Below are 24,412 nucleotides of genomic sequence, written 5' to 3'. Positions count from 1 at the left end.
GCTTAATAAATATAATAATAATAATAACAAACAGGTCTCGAAGCACCATTTTTCAGATGAGAAAACAAGCACAGGGAAGTTCAGAGAGTCGCCTAAGGTCACACAGGAGGCAAGTGGTGGATCCGGGATTAGAACCCAAGTCCCCTGGCTGCCAGGCTCGTGCCCTATCCATTAAATCACACTGTTTCAAGAGCTAAAAGTTCTCCGGGGAAAGAAATTCCTAGCACACATTCCCCATTAGAGCATCAGCTCCCCGAGGGCAGCTCCAGGTTTCCTTCTTGTTCTGTCCCTCTCCAGAGCCTCTGAAAAAGGCCCTATCCATTGGGAGCTCTGCACAAAGAGGACACTCAGTACACCTTGGGGTTTCAGTGTTGGCCAAACCCTTCCTTAGAGCTGGCTACAGACCCCTGTCTCTAGTCCCTTCCCATCCCAGCAGCCCTGGCCTTCTTGCCTCACCCTGTACTGCGGTTCTGTGATTTTAAGGAAATCCAATGAGAAGGGATTTTACCAAGATGGTGGCGTGAAGCAGGCAGAGCAAATGGCTCAAGGGAAGCACCGGGAGCACTGGCCCCTCACAGCTGGCTCCTGCTGATTGGTGCCAGCTTTCAGGAGCAAAGCAATGCACCAGTCAGTCAGTCAGTCAGTCAGTTGTATTTATTGAGTGCTTACTGTGTGCAGAGTACTATTCTAAGCACTTGGGAGAATAGAATACAACAATATAAAGACACAGTCCCTGCCCACAACGAGCACCAGTGCTCCTCAGGCAGCCTGCTTCACCCCTGGCACTTTACCACTTGGGTAGCATGGTCCTCTCTTTCTCTCCTTCCCTCTCCCTCCCCCACTTCTCAAGAAGGCCCACCAGGTCAGCCTTCAGCAGCATAACCTGGTGGATACAGCCTAGGCCTGGGAGTGAGAGGACCTGGGTTCTAATCCCAACTCTGCTATTCGTCTGCTATGTGACCTTGGGCAAGTCACTTTATTTATCTGGGCCTCATTTACCTCATTTGTAAGACAGGGATTAAGACTGTGATCATCACATGGGACATGAACTGTGTCCAACCTGACTAGCTTATATCTACTCCAGCACTTAATATAGTGCCTGGCATACTGTGAGGGCTTAACAAATAAACAAATTAAACAATAAACAAATAAATTAACAAATTAAACAAATAAACAAATTAAAACAAATTAAAAATAAATATCCCAAACATGAGAAGCAGCATGATCTAGCAGAAAGAACATGGACCTGGGAGTCAGAAGACCTGAGTTCTTAAGCTGGCTCTGCCTTTTGCCTGCTGCGCGACCTTGGGTGAGTCACATCACTTGTCTGGGCCTCAGTTTCCTCATCTGTAAAATGGTGATTCAATCCTGTTCTCTCTCCCAGTTAATGTACAGGACAGGGACTGTGTCTAACCTGATTACTTCAAATCTATCCCAGTGCTTGGCACCTAGAAAGGACTTAGCCAATGCCCCACTTATCAGTAATATCATTATTATTAACAACAATATCCTTTTGAAACACTAATTGTTGGACACATTAAAATGCACGCACACATACCCGCATACACGAAACCCAGGTCTTGGCCCAAAGGGGCTGGATTTTATCATGAAAATGTCTTAACACCTGAGGCATAAGCAACTTCAGACACACATCATTTCTCCTGCAAGGGACAGGCACATCACTGCCACTTAGCAGGTTCTGGACCATAGAGGAGTTCCTCAGCTGGCACGTTTACATTTTGTCTTGGGAAATGGCATGCTTCATTAGGACAGGAAGGTTTTGATTCTCATTAACTCAGTGGTTTTGATTGGTTTCTGCCTCTCCACCCGGAGTCCTGGTTGGCCCATACTCTGCCAACTGGTGGCAGAAGTAGAAATAGCCATGGGTTTCTCCAGCCACTTTTTGCCAACTCTCCAGGGTCCACCCTTAGAGGACAATTAGCCCTCAGGACAGAGTTAGGAGTCCCGGGAGCTGGCGGGGGTGGGGTGGGGGTTGGGGAGGGGTTTGCCAGTCTTGCAAGCATCCCATTGCAAAATGGATTCTTGCTTCAGGTCAACTCAAACAGGCCTACCAGCCATTGATAATCAAATTTCTCACAATGCTGTGTTCCCTGCCTGGACCGAACTCATGTACAGAGAGGAAAGACCAGTCTGGAAAACAGCAAACCCAAACACAACCAATGGAAACCTAGCCAAATTCATCAATCAATCAGTCAGGCAGTCAGTCAATCAATCGTATTTATTGGGCACTTACTGTGTGCAGAGCACTGTACTAAGCACTTGGGAGAGCACAACAAAGCACTATAACAGACACACTACAACCGCATGGATTGAGTACCTTTACTGTGAGTGGACCATTCTACTTAGCAGTGCCCAATAGAGGTAAAAGGCAGGGTCCCTGCCCTTGAGGGGTTTACAATCTAAGGTGGGGGGTTGGTTGGGGAGGGGAGAAGAGCCAGTGTTTTTACACATAGGAGAGAAAAAGAAGGGAAAGATGGGTGGGTGACTAGAACAGGCCTAAACAGAGAGTTCAGTCTTCAAAAGGATTTGCACAAAATGACTCTCTCGGGAGACCACTGCCTCATTCGAATCTTCTCAATGCTCAAGGGGGTGAGGAAGGGGAAGGGGAGAGGAGAGAGAGCGGGAATTTATACCAAGCAGGTCTCCTTCACCAAGTTGTGCAACCAGAGGGAAGAGGAAAGAGAGTACCCTCGCCACGCGGGCTTAACAGAGAAAGCCCTGTCGGATCAGGCTAAGGCTTGGGCAGGAAGGACAAGGAGAGAAGAGAGCCGGTGTCTGGCTGGGCATTAACCGGGCAGAGATTACTGTGCAAGGCGCTGTGTACAGCTGCTGCCGGGAGAAGGGGTGATGGTGGGGGGTAGGAGGGTCGGACAAGCCTCCGTTTTCCCCAAATTCTGCAGAAGCTGGGGAGCCTGCGGCCCGCAGATGGAGTGCATGTGCGGGATGTGAGTGCGGACCCTCGAAAGCTCGATCGTCTCAGCTCTGGTGCCCCTTTATGGGGAATGCTGGTCATTGCTACTCCGAATCCCATGGAAAGAGTCAGAGAAAAGTCCTGAAGGGGAATAGGCTGGCTGGGAAGGGGGGGGGGGGCGGTCTATCCCTGGCAGTCTCCCCCACTCCGGTACCCCCCTTTCTCCTTCTGACCCCCGGGAGAAAACTCGCTCCCTCTAGTTCCCAAGGTGGACAGGACAGCTAGACGGGAAGATGGACGTTATTTCCCTTCCCATCAGGGTCTTCGGGGGGGGGGGGTGTCCCAGCGCCCCCCGACCTCAACCACGTCCCCCAAACAGTCCGAACTGAGACCCTAAGGGTGAGGCAATTCTCATGTCAGAGAGAGACAGGCAGAGGCCGCCGATAGAGAGACGGAGACTGAGCCAGAAAGAGAGGAGGAGAGAGAATTCCCGAGGCAGAGACAGGGAAGCAGAGCGCGACACGGAGCCAGAGAGAGATACCGGGACAGAGGCGGAGGGAGATGCTGAGACAGAGACACAGAGAGAGATAAGGAAAGGGAGAGACAAAGAAAGAGAGCGCGAGTGTGCGAGAGAGAAAGGAAGAGAAAAAGGGAGAGGGATGCACTGGGCATGAGACCGGAGAAATGATTAATGGGAGAAGATGAGGTAGAACCAGCCAACAGACTGGTGACAACCTTTGCAACAGAAAACGAGGGAAAGAAATAAAGAGAAATCGTGGAACGGAGAAAAGGGGGTGGTGATGGGGAAGGGGAGGAAAGGGTTGTTCTGGCTCAGCCCGCGAAGACTAAAATGTTGAGCGGCCAGCTAATGGGATTTCTCCGTCGCTAATGAAGCAGCCCAGCGTGGCCCTACAGAAAAATGATATTGCTCCAACCCGGAGGCGACCATTCCCAGAGAGGGGCGACATCTTTTCCTTTCGGGGGGCTGAGGAGTGTCCCGAAGAAAGGAGAGACTGTGAGCCCGGTGTTGGGTAGGGATTGCCTCTTTCTTGCTGAATTTTACTTTCCAAGCGCTTAGTACAGAACTCTGCACACGGTAAGCACTCAATAAATACGACTGAATGAATGAATGAGAGTGGGGGGGAATCCCGTCAACTCGGGGGAGAAGGACTGGCTCCCTTTCCCCTAAGACCGCCTTATAGAAATTTATTCATTCATTCAATCGTATTTATTGAGCGCTTACTGTGTGCAGAGCATTGTACTAAGTGCTTGGGAGTACAAATCGGCAACATAGAGAGACGGTCCCTACCCAACAACGGGCTCACAATTCTCGAAAGACAATCCGTGTTGCATTTCTGATGCCCATAAACTTTACGGAGCCCGGAGGTGGGGGGTTGGGAGGGGGGTTCTCTCCAGCCTCTCCCCCCCGCCCACCACCCCGGCCCCCGACCCTGCCCCAATCTCTGCGGCTGCAGACGGAGGTTTGCTGCAGGGAGTGGAAAGGGCACTTTGCGGGGGAGAGAGCCGCCCACCATGGCGGGAGGGGGAGCGGGGAAGGAAGCCCCTAAATCCCAGGGAAGAAAGAAGCCCACCTACCCCCCCCCCCCCCACCACGAGGAGGGAGAGAACCGGCACATGGGTCCCCGCGACCGTCACGGAGAAGGACAAACGCAGTCCACTCCCCACCGCCTCGCCCGGGGCCCTGGATTCACCGCAAAGCCCGGCGGCCGAGCGGGGGCGGGGGTCGCGGTCGGGGAACTTTATTTGCATAGACACAACTCCTGACAAGAAGGACCCCGGTCAGGGCCGGACCCGGCTGGTCACCTCCTCCCGGGGGCCGGGGTTGCGCGCCGGAGAAAGGGCGGGGGGAGGGGGAACCCCCCGGTCCCCCGCCCCAGCTCCCACCTGTGCTAGAGACCCCAACCAATCCCGCTCCGGGGCCAGGCTGGAGGGGTGGGGGGACCCGGAGACCTGTCACGACGGGGGGGCGGGCTGCGGTGAGACGGGGGGATGGTGGCTGAGGGCTGCAGGCTGAGGGGGCTGCGGAGACACCGGAGGCGGGGGGCTGGAGAGGGACTGTCAGGGGGGCGGGGGGAGTATGGAAAAAGCCCCAGTAAATTGGAGGGGAGACGGGGGGCGGGCTGCCCCCTTCCTCAAGGCTGTTTGGTTGCCTGGTGGATGAGATGATGGGGGTACCCGACTGGGGTTTGATGAGATGGTGGACGCCCCCCTGGAGCCGGGTCCGCGAGCCCGGGGGCGGCGGGGAGGGAGGACTGGGGAGGGGGCGGAGAAAAGTTGCGGTGGGCTCTGGCCCCGCTGCTCCGGCTGGCACTTACCGGTGGCGGCCGCAGCCAGGAGCCCCCCGTAGAAGAGCAGAAGACGGCTCCAGCGACCCCCGTCCGCCGTCATGAGAGCAAAAATCCCGGAGCCGCCGCGGGTCCGCCTAGATCTGCAGCCGCATCCCGGCCGGTCCCACCGCACTGAGGGCGGCTGCATGTCCCGATCCGCCGGCGCGGGGACGGAGGGGGATCGGCGGGGCGGGGCGGGGCGGGGACAGGGGAGGGGGCCGCCAGGGAGGGGGGAAGGAAAGAGGGAGGCACCGACGGAAGGAGGGAGGGAAAGGAGGTCAGGATCTCTCTCCTATTTTTTCGGCTTGGAAAAAAATCCCAATACATGGGAGCGCTTTGCTTCTGCGGGTGGAATGAACCAACTCAGACGAGGCTCGGGGAGAGGAGATTTTTCTTTTCCTCCCCCCCACTTTTAAAAAATGCCTCTCTCGAATCAAAGGCTTTTAGGATTGGCATCCGAGAGTGGCGGGGTGGCTGGTGGTGGTGGGGGTGATAGTTGCATTGCCCGCCTGATGAATCACTCGCAGCTCCCGCTCCCGGGGCTGAAGGGGGGCGGGGGGGGAGGGAGGGGATCAGGGGGCTCCTGGAGGGGAATTCGGAAGGGAGGGGAGGAAGGGAGAGGTCTATAACGGAGTGTTTTCCCAGGCACCCCCACCGTCCCCCTCCCAGGAACAACGAATCCCAAATTAGCTCTTAAACCTTGTATTTTCTTGTTTGTTTTTATTTTTTTTAATGGACGGGTCCCTGCTCAGGTTTAGATTCTCCTTTCCCCCTCCCGACCACTTCCCACTTGGGGCAGCTCCCATTTATAAAATCATCAGACGTTCTCTCTCTCTCTCTCTCTCTCTCTCTCTCTCTCTCTGTCTCTCTCTCTGTCTCTCTCTCTCTCTCACACACACACACACACACACACACACACACACACACACACACACACACACACAAAATCTCCCGTCCCTGAGCGTGATTTAATATTAAGGGTGGGCCTTGGGAACGACAGACCAGGAGAAGACCAAGAGATCTCTGGTCTGGGGGTGGGAGGGAAGCGTGTGCCGAAAGGAGGGGAGAGGGGCGGTGCCAAGCAAGGTTTAGTGTGGGGAGGGTCATACAAAGCCTCCCGACATGATCCTTGGAATCCTGCCCCCTTTCAGGGAGCGAAGTGGAGTGGGGTGGGGTCGGAGAGTGAGGGGCGAAGCTGTTTGCAGAGCCTAGCTCCTGCTTCCCCTTTCTCTGCTGCTGCTCTGGGCAGAGGGGACGGGGGACGGGGAGGGGGGGGGCGGCGGGAGGCAGTGGGGGGAGGGGTGGGAGGGCGCCTCCTACACCTCTTTGGAAGATCGGAGATTCCTGCTCTGGCAGCCTAGTAGCATTCCGGCCCCGATCTGCCCCCTACCCCCGCTCCGACACCTCCCCAAAAGTCTTGGCCCAACTAGAAACTAAGGATGGGGGGAGTCACGCGTTTGGCTAGATCTGAGCTATTAGGGCGGGGGGCGGGGGAGCTGTGGACATCCACCACCCTCACCCCCGGAGGGCTCTTCCCGAGCTCCCCTCCGCACCTCGGAGAGCCCCGAAAAAGTTGGCTCCCGCGAGAAGGGGGAGGGGGCTAGAACCCTTCTCTGCATCTTATTGCCGCTCGTCTCCCCCTTTCTGCCCATCTTCCTTCTTGGCTTGTCCACGGTCTCGCTGGCTCCTTCCGAGACCGCGGCGAGGTGGGAAGAGTCTCGGAGGGCTGAAGGGAAAGGCGGCGGGGATCCAGGAGGACCGAAGCAAGGGACACCGAAACAGGACGGAGGAACTGATGGAAGGAGGGGGGAGAGAGAGGGAGGGAGGGAGAAGATGGAGGAGATGGAGGGAGGGAGAGAGGGAGGGAGGAGATGGAGGAGTTGGAGGGGATGGAGGGAGGAGATGGAGGGAGAAGATGGAGGAAGGGATGAGGGAGGGGGAAGATGGAGGAGATGGAGGGAGGGAGGGAAAGAGGGAGGGAGAAGATGAGGGAGGGAGGGAGAAAATGGAAAAGAAGGAGGGAGGGAGGGAGAAGATGGAGGAGATGGAGGGAGGGATGGAGGGAGGGGGAAGATGGAGGAGATGGAAGGAGGGAGGGAAAGAGGGAGGGAGAATATGGAGGAGATAGAGGGAGGAAGGGATGGAGGGAGTGGGGAGTTGGAGGAGTTGGAGGGGGGAGATGGAGGGAGAAAATGGAGGAAGGGACGGAGCGAGGGAGAGAGAGAGGGAGGGAAAGATGGAAGGAGGGATGAGAGGGGGAAGATGGAGAAGATGGAGGGAGGGAGGGAGAAGATGGAGAAAGGGATGGAGTGGGGGAGGGAGGGAGAAGAGGGAGGGAGGAGATGGAGGGAGGCATGGAGGGAGGAAGGATAGAGAAGTTGGAGAAGATAGATGGAAGGAAGAGATGGAGGGAGAGAGGGGGTGGAGGAGGGAGGCAAGAGTTGAAGGGGAGGGAGGAAGGAGGGAAGGAATGCAAGAGGGAGGGATGGAGAGAAGGAGAGTGGGGGAGATGGAAACGGAAGGGATGGGGAGAGGGAATGATGAATAGGAAAGTGCTGGAGAGAGGGATGGAGAGAGAGAGAGGGGGGAGCCAGCCCACTCAGTAGCCCTGGGGGAACTGTCCACTTCCGCCGCTGGCCGGGCCGGACCGGCCGCCGCGGCCGCCGCCGCGCTCCTCTCTCCTTCAGGACCAGGCGCTGTTCCTCCCTGCGCCTGAGAGACTGCGGGGAGAAGAGGTAATTCACCTCTGAGGGTTCTCGTTACCACTCTTCCCCAACCACCCCCACCCCCACCATGAAGCCTCCCCGGCCCCCACTCTCCTCCACCGCCCGCCCCGCCGCCGCCAGGTTCCGGGGGCTTTGTATGAGCTCATCTGACAGCTGGAAAACCATTTATACCCCCGGTGTGCTCCTCGCCCAGGCCCCCCTCCCCGGTGGGCTTTCACGCCTCTTGGGTCTACATTGTGCGGCGGAGCCCCGAGCCCAGTCCCCAGAGTCGGCCCGTGAAAGAGCCGCTTTGTGTCTCGACGTCCATTGCAGAGGCCCTATTCAGGACCTCTGCCGTATGGGCCCGGGAACAGAGCCAGAGACACAGGGCGAAGGGCCCGGCCTGGCACAGGGCCCCTGGGGGAGAGAGACCTGGTCGCCCCTCTCCTCCCCACAAAGTAGGGTCCCCTCAAAGACTCCAGCGGGCCAGGGCCACCCCCACCCCTCAAAACTCGGGGCCTAGTTCTCTCTGAGGATCTGTGACTGAGTCTTCGCGGCTCCCGGTGGCTTCACCCAATCCTCCACGCTCTCTGTCCCCGGGCAGGAAAATTGAGGGGACACACTGGCGGGAAGACAGAGACGGAGAGACAGAGAGACGGAGACGGAATGGGAGACGGAGCGAGAGACACAGAACAGGAAAGGGACAGGGAGTGAGACAGACCCAATGACAGAGACAGAGCGAGAGACAGAGGCAGAGCGAGAGATAAGATACTAGAGAGAGACCGAGGCCGAGAGAGAGAGAGACAGAGACAGAGACAGAGACAGAGACAGAGATGTGTGAGAGGATGGTCAGATCTGTCCCGCTCTCTGGTCTGGTTCCCTTGCCCTCTGCAGCCTCGGGCGGCCCAGCCACAGTCTGCCACCCAACCACCCACGAGGAACGGCAAAACTCTGCTCGGCACTGCCATCTGCAGGCAGACACTCCTGTCTGGGAACCTTCTCAAGCTCCCATTTCAAAACAGCTGCAGTTCCCTAAGAAAACACTCCGACGCTAAGAGTCATCCCCTGTCCTTGGGCTGGACCACGCTCAGACCGGGGTCAGAGGGGAGCAAGGAATAGCTGGGGTTCTCTCTCTCCCACTCTCCCGTCACTCTACCCCCCCTTCTCTCTCTTCTTCTCTCCCCCTTCTTTCTCTCTCTTCTTCTTTATCCCCCTCTCCCTTTCTCTCTCTCTCTCTCTCCCTTCTCTATCTCCCTCTCTCCCTCCTCTTAACTCTCCCTCTTTCCCTCCTCTCTCTCCCTCTGCTGCTCCCTCTCTCCCTCCCCTTCTCTCTCTCCCTCTCTCGTTCCACTGCTCCCTCTCTCTCTCCCCTTCTCTTTCTCTCTCTCACTCTCCCTCCACTGCTCTCTCTCTCTCTCCTGCCCCTTCTCTATCTTTTTTTACTCTATTTGTTAAGTGCTTACTGAGTGCCAGGCATGGCAAGTGCTGGGATAGATACAAGGTAATAAGGTTGAGCACAGTTCCTGTTGCACATGGGGTTCACAGTATTAATCCCCATTTTACAGATGATGTAACTGAGGCACAGAAATGTGAAGTGATTTGCCCAAGGTCACAGAGCAGACAAGTGGCAGAGGTGAGCCACTAGGCCACGCTACTTCTCTCTCCCCTCCTATCTCCTTTTCCCTTCTCTCATCTTCCCCTTCTCACTCTCCATCTCTCTCCCCTCCTCCGTCTCTCTCCCTTTCCCTCCTCTCTCCCTTCCCTTCCCTCTCCCCCCCACCCCTTCCTCCCTCCCTTGCTTTATTTTTCTTTTAACTTTCCCTCTAGACTGTGAGCTAACTGTGGGCAGGGAATAGGCCTTCCAACTCTGTTGTACAGAGTTTTGCACAGAGTAAGCACTCAGTGAGCACCACTGATTAATTTCCCTCCATTAAAGAATGACCTATCTAGTCTTCCTACCTTATCTCAGATCTTCCATTTAAATCGACCTTAGATTCCCTTTCCTGAGTTTTCACTCGAAGTTCGTACCAATCTCAGCCTGATATTTTTCTGCTCGGTCCATGAAAAAATGCTGAGTCCTGTTTCCATCCCAGGATCGTTGCAAAAAGGAACAGCACAAAACAGTGACTCACCATGACAAACCTGATCCCCGATAAAATCAATGTTCGCTTTGGAAGAAAACAGCTGCTTGAATAGAAGAACCAGTGCCACATAATTTCTAGAAGGAGCTGTAGAAGTGATTCAAGGAAAATTCATTCAAAGTTGGGGAATAGACGCCCAAAGGAATTGCAGGAGCTCAAACACAAGATAAGTGGGGCGAGGTTTCCCGGCGGATCCCAGCCCCCATTCTCCGCCCACCCACCCCGAAAACAGAGGTTGCTGGAGTTAAGAAGCCCAAGAGTAGAAACTGAGAAGAAAAATCTGGGAAGGGGAACTAGAGCCAAGCTCTTAAACAGTTGGGATGAGCCGACCCAAAGGAGATTTCCCAAGGGAGAAAAGCTGTCTAGAAAAAAAAAAGGCAGGTTATGAGGGTAACATCGGGAGCTACTGGCAAAGCACAGGGAGTAGAATTGGTTAACGAGCCACTTGTCTGTTGTGTGACCTTGGGCAAGTCACTTAGCTTCTCGGTACCTCAGATACCTCATCTGTAAAATGAGGATTAAAGACTGTAAGCCCCATGTGGGACATGGACTGTGTCCAACCTGATTAGCTTAATCCCAGCTCTTAGTACAGTGCCTGACATCAAGTACTTAACAAATACCATAAAAAATATTCACTGTCCACATGCAGTTTAAAGTCTAGCACCTCCAACTTCTACATTCCTCTACATTCCCTCTACATTCCCACCTTTCCCTGAAGGAACCCGCTATGGACCATTCATCCAAGAACCAACCCAATCCCTCTTGAACATACTGATATTTTCAGCCTGCACAACCTCCTCAAGAAACAAATTCCAAATTCTTATCATCTGCTGTGAGACTGATCATTTCCTTTGTTTTAAAATTTCCATGGGTACCCCCTGGTCCTGGGTCTGGGGCATCTGATGAACTGCAAGTGTGTTTGCCTGGGACAAACCCTTGGAGACTTTCTAAACTTCATCATGACCCTGACAGAAGAGGCCTAATCTTTTCCGCCTGTGTGGGTTTTGGTACCTTACAATATGCATCCGTTAGTGGTGAGATAATGTCTTGTATTTATAAAGGGTCTTCTGTCCTCTACCTTTCACATCGATCCTCGCATTCATCTTCGCTTCTCTGTGAGTTAGGAAGGGGCAAGTGAAAAGAAACTTTTTAGGTGTTGGTCTGTATCCACCGAGGAGAAAGGCATCAAACTATTCAGATTCACAATTGTCCGCATTTCTTCTCATATTTGCCAGTGTCTTGGTGATGTTATTGTTATGGTATTTATTATATGTCGGTCTCTGTGATAGGCACAAGATATTCAGATCAGACACAGTCCACAGCTCACAATCTAAGAGGGAGAGCAGTTCTTTTTTTTTCCATTTTAACAATGAGGCACAGAGATGTTAAGGATCTTTCCCAAGGCCACCCGACTGGCTATCGGCAGAGCTAGGATGAGAGCCCAGGTCAGTTGGTCAGTCAGTCAGTCATATTTATTGAGTGCTTTTTGTGTCCTTATTAAGTGGTTGGGAGAGTACAACATAAAAATATACCAGACACATTACCTTCCCACAATGAGCTTGCAGTCTAGAGAGGGAGATAGACATTAATATAAATGAATAAATTATGGATATGTACATAACTGCTGTAGGGCTGGGGGTGGGGTGGAGGTGGGGGAGATGAATAAAGGAAGCAAGTCAGGGCAACACAGAAGGGATTTGAAGAAAAGGAAAAGAGTTCTTAGTCAGGGAAGGCCTCCTGGAGGGCAGATACTTTCAATAAGGCTTTGAAGTGGGGGGAAGTAATTATCTGTCAGATATGAGGAGGGAGGGCATTCCAGGCCAGAGGCAGGATGTGGGCGAGAGGTGGGCAGCGAGATAGGCAAGATCGACATACTCTGAGAAGGTTAGCATTAGAGGAATGAAGTGTGCACTTTTGGTTGTAGTAGGAGGCCTAAGAACTTAAACGACTTGCCCAAGATCACCCGGCAGGCAAGTGGCGGAGCCCTGATGTGTGGGAAGGGTAAGGAGACCCCAAAGGGGCTAGGCCCTCCCTCAGCCCCACAGTATTCATGTACCTATCATTTATTTATTTATATTAATGTCTATCTCCCCCTCTCGACTGTAAGCTCGCTGTAGGCAGGGAACATGTCTACAAACTCTGCTAAATTGGACTCTCCCAAACGCTTCATCTAGTGTGCTGCACACAGTAAGCCCTCAATAAATACCACTGATCGAATGATTGATTGATTGAGGCCAGGCTGCCCTTTCTGTTTTTCCCACAAAACACCAAACCTGTAAGATTCCTTTCCTCTCTTTCCGTTTCTCTGAGAAAGAAAACACAGAAAAGCCAAACACCCATAACACAGAGGGCTCGGGGCAGGGGAAACACTTTGTGTGGATCCATTTTCTTTTTCCGTTTCATCTATTTTTAATGTGCTTAGTCTGGGTAGGAGGGACTGTGTTGAGACAGAGGAGAGGAGAGGAAGCAGTCAGAGGAAGCAGAGACTGAGGTCGTGCTCTGCTCCAGGCCAGGTCCCAAGCACAGACCGCTCCTCTGGGAGAAGAATAAACTTTTACTCATCCACAACTGCCAGAATCAGCACCACGTGTGCTACTGGGCCAAGATCTGACCCCTTGTGACAACTCTCATGATTTTATGGTAAAAGGGGTACCATACACGATTGTCTTTCACACAGGAATGGCACCACTGATGGTGATTGTGTCTATTAACTCTGTTGTACTCTCCCAAGTGCTTAGTAGGGGCTTGGTAAAGATTGATTGATTTGTGAGTTAGATTCTCAGGAAGGTGAGGAAATATGGAGGAATGAGGAGGAAGAACCCTGTTGGGTTCTCCTGGCTCCCACTGCCCAGTTTTCTGCAGTGGTGTGGGTGTCATGACTAGTCTTTGTGCCCCAGCCAGGGGCGTGAATACATGAGTTTGTATGCAGGCCTGTGTGCACATCAATCAATCAATCACATTTATTGAGTACTTATTGTGTGTAAAGCACTGTACTAAGCACTTGGGAGACTACAATGTAACAATATAATAGACACTTTCCCTTCCCACAACAAGCTTACAGTCTAGAGTGGGAGATAGGCATTGATATAAATACATTATGTATATGGACATAAGTATTGCGGGGCTGGGAGGGGACACGAATAAAGGGAGCAAATCAGGATGATGCAGAAGGGAGTGGGAGAAGAGGAAATGAGGGCTTAATCAGGGAAGGCCTCTTGGAGGGAATGTGACTTCAATAAGGCTTTAAAGAGGGGGAGAATAATTGTCTGTCGGATATGAGTAGGAAGGGCATTCCAGACCAGAGGCAGGACGTGGTCAGGAGAGGACAGGAGAGGTCAATGGTGAGATAGACGAGATCAAAGTACAGTGAGAAGGCATTAGAGGAGTGAAGCGTGGGGGCTGGATTGTAATAGGGGAGTAGTGAGGTAGAAAGGGGCAAGATGATTGACTGCTTTAAAGACGATGGTAAGGAGTTTCCATTTAATGTGGAGGTGAATGGGTAAACACTGGAGGTTCTTGAGGAGTAGGGAAACATAGGGTGAACATTTTTGTAGAAAAATGATCCGGGCAGCAGAGTGAAGTAGGGACTGGAGTGGGGAGAGACAGGAGGCAGAAAGGTCAATGAGAAGGATGTCATCAAGGAAGTCATCAAGGTGGTAGACAAGCACTTGGATGAACGTGGTAGTGGTCTGGATGGAGAGGAAAGGGCGGATTTCAGCAAATGTACAAGCGTGTGGGTGCATGTGTCTGTGTGTGGGTTCATGCATATGGGGTGGAAGGGAATGAGAGGGTGAATCCCGAGGGGAGGACGGGAGTTTGGGGAGAGGAGGTTACTGGGGGAGAGGTGGGTGTGAGGTGAGGACAGGCGGGGGTGAGGGAGTTCAGAGGCCGTGCAGGAAAAGTGAAGAAGGGGCCTGGACCGAGACCCGGGTGGGGAGCTGGGGGAGGGGGCCCGGGGCTTCGACTTGACCCCGGCAGGGCTCGGGTTTTCTGGTTGGGGACGGGGACCTAATGTGCGTCGTGGGCATGGCAGGGGCTGGGACTGGGCGGGGCCTGGGGCCTTAAGGTGCGCCTCGGGCATGGCCAGGACCACCTGGTCGCCCGCCCGCCCGCCCGCCCCCCGCCCCTCCCCAGCCCGGGCGGTCCGGGGGGTTCCACGGTTACCAGGTGACGGGGGTCTGTTGTGGCGGCGCCCTCCGTCTGGGCTCGGGCTCGGGCTCCCGCGGCCCCGGACGGACGGTCGCTCCCGGCCCCAGGCCCCAGGCCCCGGCGGGCATGGCCACCCGCAACGGCCGGCCCGGTCCCGGCCCCGCGGCCCTCGGCCCCTCGGCCCTCGGCCCCTTCCCCCGGCACATCTGGATCCACCAGGACGCGCCGCGGGACGGGCTGGACGCGGCCTGCCACCGGATCTGGAAGAGGGTCCAGGGGCTACCCGAGGACCCTCCCCCGGCCCGGGCGACCCCGGCCCTGCCCGACCTCGGGGGGCTCGGGCCGCTCGGCCTCGGCGGGCTCAGGCTAAGGGGCGGCCTGCAGGAAGAGTGAGTGACCCCTCCTGCCACCCCCGCCCCCGGAGCATCCGGAGCCCCCTTCCCACTCAGCTACTCCCCCCCCCCCCCACCCCGGCCTCTTCCTCCCTCCCCCTTCTCCCCTTCTCTCAGCGTGGCTCAGGGGCGAGAGCCCGGGCTTGGGAGTCAGAGGTCATGGGTTCTAATCCCGGCCCCGCTCCTTGTCAGCTGTGTCACTTTGGGCAAGTCACTTCACTCCTCTGGGCCTCAGTTTCCTCATCTGGAAAATGGGGACTAAGACTGTGAGCCCCATGTGGGACAACCTGATTGCCCTGTAACCCCCACCCCCGCCCCAGCGCTTAGAACAGTGCTTGACACATAGTAAGCGCTTAACAAAGGCCATTATTATTCTCTCCTCCCGTCTTCCCCACCACGCACCCCAACTCCCAGAGTGAAAGCAGTGAAAACATGGTAGCAGCTCACCGTCTCCCTGGAAGTACCCTGTTACTGAGATCAATAAGGTGGCCTCAATCAATCTCTCAATCGGTCAATCCATCAATAGTATTTGATGCAGTAGTAATGGATTGCAAGACAATTCATAGCACTTACTATGTGCAGAACACTTTTCGCTGTTATACCCGAGCGCTTAATACAGTGCTCTGTGCACAATGAGCACTTAGGAAATATGACTGAATGAATACTAAACGCTGAAGTGTCGGCAATGGTATTTATTGAGTGTCCACTTTTTATGGTATTTGTATGTGCTTACTATGTGCCAGGCACTGGGCTAAGTGCTGGGGTAGATACATGCTAATCAAGTTCAGCACAGACCGTGTTCCACATGGGGATCATAATCCTAATCCCCATTTTACAGATAAGGTAATTGAGGCACAGAGAAGTTGAGTGGCTTGCCCAAGGTCACACAGCACACAAGTGACAGAGCTGGAATTAGAACCCAGGTCCTTCTGACTCTCAGGCCCATACTCTATCCAGTAGACCACACTGCTTCTCACTGTATGCAGAGCACTGTAATTAGCACTTGGGAGAATACAACTGAGCGAGTATGCACTAGTCGACACTCCCCTAAATAGTTTACAGTCTACCCTGTGCAGAGCATTGTACTGAGAAATGGCAATAGATTTAGCAGATGGGGTCTCTGTCCCTGAAGGAGCTTACTGCATGCAGAGCACTGTGCTAAGCCTCTGTGAAAAGACAACTCTCTTATTGTCACACCCTTAAGGAGCTTGCAGTCTACTGTGTGCAGAGTAGCACTTTTGAGAGTACAACGGAGTTAGTAGACACTATCCCTGCCCTCGAGAAGTTTACAGTTTAGCTTGGGAGAGAGACGTCAACATATTTTACAGATGTGGTAAGCAATAGAGTATGAAGACGTGCTAAGTGCTGTGGGAGTCCATGAGGGAGTGAGTAGCTAAGTGCTTAGCGGATGAGGGCTCAGTGCATGTGTGATGCAGTGGGGAGGAAAATAGGGTAGGGAGATGAGAGATTAGCTGGGAAAGGCTTCACACTGGGACCTCCCCTTCATCTGGCAAGTGGGCCCGTTTATTTGGTTTGTTTTTTAGGGCATTTTTTAAGTGCTTACTCCACATCAAGTACTGTTCTAAGAATACATACAATCAGGCCAGATACAGTCCCAGTCCCACAATCAAGTTAAGAGGGAGAGCTGGTATTGAACCCCCATTTTGCAATTGAGGAAACTGAGGCACAGAAAAGTTAAGTGATTTGTCCAAAGTCACACAGCAGGCAAGTGGTGAAGGCGGGATTAGAATCCAAGGCTTCTGGCTCCCAGGTCCCTAGGTCTGTGCTTTATCTGGTAGGCCATGCTGCTTCCCAACATCCCTTTATTCACCACCCCTGCCCCCAGCCCCAGGGCAATTATATACCTATCTGTAATTTATTTATATTAATGTCTGTCTCCTCTTCTAGACTGTATGTTGTGGGCAGGGAATGTTTCTGACAATACTGTTGTGTTGTACTCTCCCAAGTGCTTCGTACAGTGCCCTGCACTCAATAAGCTCGTAATAAATACTACTGATTGATTGATTGATCACAGTACATATTTTTATATATATATATATATATATATCTACATATATATATATATATCTGTAATTTATTTATTTATTTACTTATCTATTTGTTTATATTAATGTCCATCTCCCCCTCTAGACTGTGAACTCGTTATGGGCAGGAATGTGTCTGTTGATATATTGTACTCTCCCAAGCGCTTAGTACAGTGCTTTGCACAAAGTATTCAGTAAATATGATTGAATGAATAAATAAATGATCAGATACTTCTCTAGCTCTTCACCCCCTCCCCACTGCCTCTATCCCACGCCCACCCCTGCCTGTTCAGCACTTCTGAGCTATCTCATGTTCAGATTCCCCTCCAGTAGACTCCCTTTTTGTTTAGACCTTTCATGCCTATTACTCAAGCACTAACCCCTGCTCATAGCCTCCTTTTCATTCTTCCTCCTAAGAGTACTGTATCTTGACATGAGCCTCCTCTGATAAATTGTATAATCTTCAAGGGCAGGCACCGCATCTATTGCACTCTATTGCACTCTTCCAAGCGCTTAGTACAATGCTCTGCCCAGAATAGGTGCTCAATGAACACTAGTGATTGACTGATTGAATGCTGACCACAAAAACTCCCTCTAAAACAGCAGATGGATGATTCTGCTGATGTTCTCAGAGCAATCGTCTCAGTCACACACTCACCCACGGCTGCGTTTCCCTGTTGGAAGTGCCAAGCAGGAAGGAGATGCTACCTTCTAGGTGGAGAGCTTTCCAACCAATAGCATTTCACAGGATCCCAGGGGATGTTCCCCCAGGTGCCTTAGAAACATCACTGAAGGGCTTGCTTTACTAAGAGGCATCTTCTGGCTGCTTCACTTGTTTGCTTTAGGTAGTTGTAAGGCTAAGGGATGATTGATTTTTCAAGTTTACTTTGGCTGTAAGTGTCATTTTAATATTCCATTTGGACTCTCTAGTCTATTGGTTTGCCCGCTGAGAAGAGATGAGCCGAGAGGAAGAGGGTGGAGACTTATCTGGCTTAGAACACCCTCCCTCTTCATATTAGCTAGACAATTACCGTCCCCCATTTCAAAGACTTATTAAAGGTCCATCTCCTCCAAGAGGCCTTCCCTGACTAAGCCCTCCTTTCCTCTTCTCCCACTCCCTTCTGGGTCACCCCGAATTGCTCCCTTTATTCACCCCCCTCCCAGTCCCACAGCATTCATGTATGTAACTATTATTTATTTATGTTAATGTCAATCTCCCCCTCTGGACTGTAAACTCTTTGTGGGTAGGGAATGTGTGCATTTATAGTTACATTGAACTCTCCCAAGCATTTAGTACAGTGCTCTGCACACAGTTAGCACTCAATTAATACGACAGATTGACTGACTGGCTTGAGTAGTCAAACAGAAGCCTGAATACTTGAGAAGTGGTACAAACTAATGGAAAGACGGCAGCCCCGGGAGCCTGAGCACCAGGGTTTTACTCCTGGATCTGCCATATGTGTACTGAGTGACCTTGGGCAAGTCACTGAACTTCTCTGCTCACATAGCTGAGAAATGGCAGAGCTGGGATTAGAACCCAGCTCCTTCTGACTTCCAGGCCCATGCTCTATCCACTAGACCAATCAGCTTCTCATGGAAGAAGTAAGAGCACATAGTTAAAGCTCAATAAATACCAGTCTTTGATTGATTACACATAGGAAGCCCTCAGTAGATATTATGGGTCAACTGAATCATAGGGGCGCAAACACATTTAGCTCTGATCTTCTTGTGAGCCTTGCACAAATGCTATTTCCCGGAGCTTCCCCACATCTGTAGTTCTACTGCACAGTTAGCAGCTGTTGCATTCAGTCTCCACAGAAAGGTTTCCAAAAGCCCACATCAAAATATTTACAGGGAAGGTTGAGAAGCATTCAAAGACCGTAACAGAAAATTAAAGTGTTTTGGAAGGAGGGTGTAAATATCCCAGCTCCTTGCTGAGCAAGCCCGACCTGGGGAGATTCTGCCAAATCATTTCTCCTTTGGGACACTGAGGGGAGGGAGGGAAAGGAACTAACTACTAGCACACACACACACACACACACACACACACACACACAAATCCCATGTGAAAGGACACTGGGTAGCCTTTCCTGTGGTCCTTTCCATGTTCAAAGTGAATAGCAAACATTAATTAATCTTCACAGCTGACTTACTAGGCAAGTATTAATGGTCCCATTTTACAGATGGATTGTGTTAATAAATAAAGTGCCAATTAAGTGCCAGGTGTTAATTGAGTGCAGCAGGTTCCAAACATAGGCTTCAGCACTGTTGTTAACTGTTCCTGTTAGCTGGGAGAGACTTCTCAACCGCATACCAAAGCTGAAAAGGAGCAATTGTCAGTTGCTCAACTATTGTCTCCAAATCTTGTCTTTGGAGTCCCTCGACTTAAAGAGAAAGAGCAAGTCAAGAAGCTGCTATGTCACTTCATTTAACTGGGCCTCAGTTACCTCATCTGTAAAATGGAGATTAACACTGTGAACCCTATGTGGAACAGACACTGTGTCCAAACCGATTATTTTGTACCTACCGCAGTACTCAGTACAGTGTCTGGCACCTACTAAGTGCTAAACAAATGCCATAAAAAAAACCCCAAAAACAAAGAAACCCAGGACAAATCCACCAAAAAAACACCAAATTTGTACAAAGTACTGGGGTGGTAGTTGGGAAGATGAACCAGGGGAGAGGAGAAGTTAATCTGGGAAGGCTTCCTGGAAGGAGTGGGGTTTCTGAATCTCCTCCCTCTCACACTTCTGTCCAGGCAGGCTTCAAAGTCTGCTGCCTTTAGGAAGCCCTTCATGATTTAAAGGTTGTGGGAGCGATCCCATCCAATTCCGTCTTTGGAAGAACCTAGGACATTTTCTGGCTGCTCTTCCAACTTAGTGCCTCTTGCTATTCTCCTGAGAGTCTCAGGCCCTAATAATAATAGTAGGAGTAGCAACAGTATGTATTAAGTGCTACTGTGTGCAGAGCACAATAAAAATAATGATAATGATAATTATGATCATGGAATTTGTTAAGCACTTACTACATACCAAGCCAAGATAATGCGGCCCCACTACTATGTCAGAGGAAGAACGAGTATTAAATCCCCATTTTGCAGATGACAGAACTGAGGCCCAGAGAAGTGAGTGACTTGCCCGAAATCACACAGCAGGGACGGGTCAGAGCCTGGATTAGAACCCAGGTCCTCTGACTCCCAGACCTGTGCTTTTTCCACTGGGCCTTGCTGCTTCTCACACCATCCTGAACTCTGGGAAGGGTGGGAGGTAGATACAATCTCTGGCCCTCGAGTTGTTCATCCTACTGGGACTCGCCACTTCCAGTAGCTGCAGAGACCATAACTTTGCCGAGGTTGTGCCTGAGTTGATTGGGGAATTTGAATAAATCAGTAGCCCCAGTGTAAAATATTGCTCTGGATCCCGAAGTCCGTCACCAGGGCGTGTTAAGCCCGCACCAGGCTTGAAAATGACACTTCCGACAGAGTGAGGTGACATTTGATTTAAGTCGACCCAGCTCTCCAGGAAATGAAATAATATTTTTTATTCAGCCATTGACTTATTATTTTTCATGTTAACCAGTCAATTTAGAGATGACGATATTTCTTTCCGGGTGATGGAAGAGCTGATGCTGGGTTGAGTGAAGTGAATGTGTTGATGGCAGACTAGCTGGTCCCAGGATCCCCCGAACACTTAGTACAGCGCTTTGCACATAGCATCATGGCCTAGTGGATAGCGCAATAGCACATGGGCCTGGAAGTCAGAGGACCTGGGTTCTAATCCCGGCTCCACCACTTGTCTGCTGTGTGACCTTGGGCAAGTCATTTCACTTCTATGGGCTCCAGTTACCTCATCTGTATAACAGGGATTAAGACTGTGAGCCCCATGTGGGATGGGGGCCGTGTCCAAACTGATTACCTTGCATCTTCCTGAGTGCTCAGAACAGTGCCTAGCACATAGTAACCACTTAACAAATACAATAAAAAAGCGCTCAATAAATACCACTATTGTTGATGTGCTTTGCACGTAGTAAGCACTTAATAAATGCTGTCATTATTATTATTATTATGATGATGATGAGGATGTTCGTGCTCTTGAACCTGGACTGGTGCCCTGAGGAGAACCACAGGGAAGGGTCTGTCTGCAGGCTGTTGGTGTATCAGAAAAGCCATCTGGTCTGGCCCCAGATTTCTGTAAAAGCCTCCAGACAATTTTAGAAAAAAATGAGCAAAAAGCCCAGAACAGAGTCTGATCTGGATAAAATGGCTAGCATATCAGATCCCAACTCCTGGCTTTTTTATATGGTAATTATTAAGTGCTTACTATGTGCCTCACACTCTGCTAAGCACTGGGGTAAATACAAGCCAATCAGGATAGACACGGTGCATGCCCCACTTGGGGCTCGCATTCTTAATCTCCATTTTACAAAGAAGGTAACTGAGGTACAGAGAAGTGAAGCATCTTGCCAAGGTCACACAGCAGACATATGGCAGAGTCAGAATTAGAACCCAGGTCATCTGACTCCCAGGTTCGTGTTCTAACCACAAGGCCACATCCTGCTGTTCTTGCTCTCTTTAAATGCAAGCGTCTTTCTCACCAGGCGGAGGAGGCCTGGGGCATGCTCACATTCAGTCCCATGGCATTCTGGAATTTATAATCCCAATGCCTTAATATGGTGGATGATTTTAATCCATACTTTCCCCAGTCCCTTGTGGTCACTGAGCGGGAAGTGAAAGCCACACCAAATTAGAGTGATCGACCTAATTAAGAACATGGAGCCAGGTTGTGTCCCAGAGCCAGCCTTTCTCCCTCGCTTCTGGATCCCAGAAGGTTTCCAGGAGGAAGTGGGCACTCCAGTGCTACTATTGGTCAAGCTATTCAAGTTCAAAAATCATCTCACCTAAGTGACTCCCTTTTGTTTTTCCTCATCTGGTACTGCATGTATATCTATTTCCCTGCTCTCAGTCTCTACCTTTTTAATTTGATTTTGTGGTGGTTTTTAGTTGCTCTCTCCCCGGTTATTTGGAGTCAGGGTAGATGGTGCACCAATGGTTTTGTTTAATCCCCTTTTTAATATCTTCGTGACAACTTTCTTTCCAGCTCAGCTCCTCAGTCCCATTAAAAAAAAAGAAAAAAGAAAAAAGAAAAAAAACCCCTCTTCCTTAGGGAAAGCCGTCTCTTATTAAACAGACTCAAATGAAGTTTTACAGATAATCTGAACAATAAGAATCACTCTATAACTCCCCGACGAAGCTTTTTTTATTGCTGAATATGCCTTGAAGTTTCCTAACGTTCCTCTTCTCCATGCTCTGGGTTCATCTCTCATGACACATCTCCAGAGGAGCGACGAGAGGGATTCTGCGGCCCTTTTCCTCTCCAGCTCACTCTCCTGGCCCTTCATGATTCCCTGACCTCAAGTTATCAAGAGGCCATGTGGTCTAGTGGAAGGAGCTTGGGTCTGAGAATCAGGAGATCCAGGTTTAAATCCCAGCTCTGCCTCTGGCCTACTGGGTGGCCTTGGCGGAGGCACTTAACTGCTCCAGTCCTCAGTTTATCTCATCTGTACAATGGGGATCAGGTGCTTGCTCTCCCCACCTCTTGGATTGTGAATGCTGGGAGGAACAGGAGCCGTGGCCAAGCTGATTATGGTGATGATGATGATGATTATGGTATTTGTTAAGTGCTTACTATGTGCCAAGCGCTGTTCTAAGTGCAGGGATAGATACAAGGTAATCAGGTTGTCCCATGTGGGGCACCCAGTCTTCATCACCATTTTACAGATGAAGTAACTGAGGCCCAGAGAAGTGAAGTGGCTTGTCCAAGGTCACACAGCAGACAAGTGGCGGAGCCGGGATTAGAACCCACGTCCTCTGACTCCCAAACCTGGGTTCTTTCCCTAAACTAAGCTGCTGATTATCTGGATCTACCCCAAGATTTGGGACAAAGGAAACATCGTGATCAAGACTTAGAGTCTTAGCCTGAGAGTGAGAAGGACCTGGGCTCTAATCCCAGCTCTGCTATTTTTCTGCTGTGTAACCTAGAGCAAGTTACTTCACTTCTCTGGGACTCAATTATCTCATCTGTAAAATGTGGATTAAGACTGTGAGCCATGTGGGACATGGACTGTGTCTAACCTGATTGACTTGTATCTACCCCAGAGCTTAGTTCAGTAGAGAAGCAGTATGGTGTAGTGGATAGAGCACAGGCCTAGGAGTCAGAAGGTTATGAGTTCTAATCCCGACTCCACCAATTGTCTGCTGTGTAACCTTGGGCAAGTTACTTCACTTCTCTGTGCCTCAGTTACCTCATCTCTAAAAAATGGGGATTAAGAGTGTGAGCCCAATGTGGGACAGGGACTGGGTCCAGTCTGATTAACTTGTACCTATCCCAGTGCTTAGAACAGTGCTTGGCACATACTAGGTGCTTAAGAATTACCATTATTATTACCATTATAGTGCTTGGAAAATAGTAAATGCTTAACAAATACCATAAAAGAAAAATAAAATCATGATCATACTGAGCATTCAGCTCCCTCTAAGCCACTTTTAGAGCTTGTCCCATTTCCTGGGTAAATTCTGACTCCTGACAGTTAATATCAGAAGCCCAGATTTCTGGTTGTAAACCAAATCAAGCCACACCCTTTGCCCTCCAAAAGCTGTTGCAAGCAATTAAATGTGGTGTTGGAAGGTGGCGATTAGTGCTATTTAGGAGCAGGCCTGAGAGGCTGCTGCCTAAGGAGATATTTATTTGTGTGTCCTCGTTCAATACTAACAATTTCCAGTCTGCAATTTTTTTTTGTCTTCAGACAGTTAGTAGTTTTCATCTCTCGTCTGTATTCTAACATACACTGAACTGCAGTTTGGGAAATGAACAACGAGCCCTCTTAGTCATTATTCTGAAGGTGGACGCCAAGTAGTCGATATCTTTTATTTTTACACTGTTCTTTATGTCACAAATGCAGAAATGATGCTCAGTGTCTGCCCAAGGTGCTATCTCTGGACAGCTATCATTTCCGCAGATAGGCAGGCCACTGCGGTGAAATGGAAGGAAGTGTCCCAGCTTTCTTGGGCGATTCAGATTTGTCCTTCGCCAAAGGATTGGGAAGAGTGGAGTTGGCCTCTTCAAATGATTCATTTTCAGTCATCTGTGGCTGCCTTCAATCTTTACTGACCAGAGATGTGGTCATGGGATTTGTCAAGTGCATACTATGCATCTAGCACTGTACTAAGCACTGGGGTAGATACAAGATAATCAAGTTGGACACAGTCCCTGTCTCTCATGGAGCTCACAGTCTAAGGTGGAGGGATGAGGAAACTGAGGCCCAGAGGAAGTTAAGGGACTTGGCCAAAATCACTCAGCAGGACAGTGGCAAAGCTGGGATTAAAACCGAGGCACTGTGATTCCCAGGCCTGGGCTCTTTCCACTAGACCACATGGCTTCTCTATGTAAAGAGTCCTCAGAGACTCCAATTTTTTGCTTTCTTGCGGGATTATTACTATTATTCATTATTGATATTTATTAAGCACCCACTCCGGGCCAAGCACTGTGCTACGTATTGGGGTGGATTCAAGATTGTCAGATCAGACTTGCTTCTGGCCTACATGGGAGTCCCTCCCAATTCATTTTATCCCCTGCTGAGAACTGAGGAAATGGAGGCCCAAAGAAGTGTCTTGTTCAAGATCACATTCCTTGGCCAGGAGCAGA

The 24,412-nt window shown here is 50.9% G+C and overlaps 1 protein-coding gene across 1 annotated transcript in view; it reads left to right on the top strand.

The window, feature by feature from the left end:
- Positions 1 to 11,145: 11,145 nt before the first annotated feature.
- Positions 11,146 to 24,412, top strand: part of C16H1orf94 (chromosome 16 C1orf94 homolog) — a 32,878-nt gene continuing 19,611 nt past the window's right edge. Inside the window, exons 1-3 of the mRNA XM_038758636.1 lie at positions 11,146 to 11,160; positions 14,160 to 14,293; positions 14,383 to 14,664. Of these exons, the coding sequence (XP_038614564.1) occupies positions 11,146 to 11,160; positions 14,160 to 14,293; positions 14,383 to 14,664 (431 nt within the window). The remainder of the gene's footprint in view (positions 11,161 to 14,159; positions 14,294 to 14,382; positions 14,665 to 24,412) is intronic.

The sequence above is a fragment of the Tachyglossus aculeatus genome, chromosome 16 (assembly GCF_015852505.1).
Source record: "Tachyglossus aculeatus isolate mTacAcu1 chromosome 16, mTacAcu1.pri, whole genome shotgun sequence".
In the NCBI taxonomy this organism is placed as follows: domain Eukaryota; kingdom Metazoa; phylum Chordata; class Mammalia; order Monotremata; family Tachyglossidae; genus Tachyglossus; species Tachyglossus aculeatus.
The sequence above is the reverse complement of the archived record's forward strand: the minus strand, read 5'-3'. Positions and strand labels throughout refer to the sequence as shown.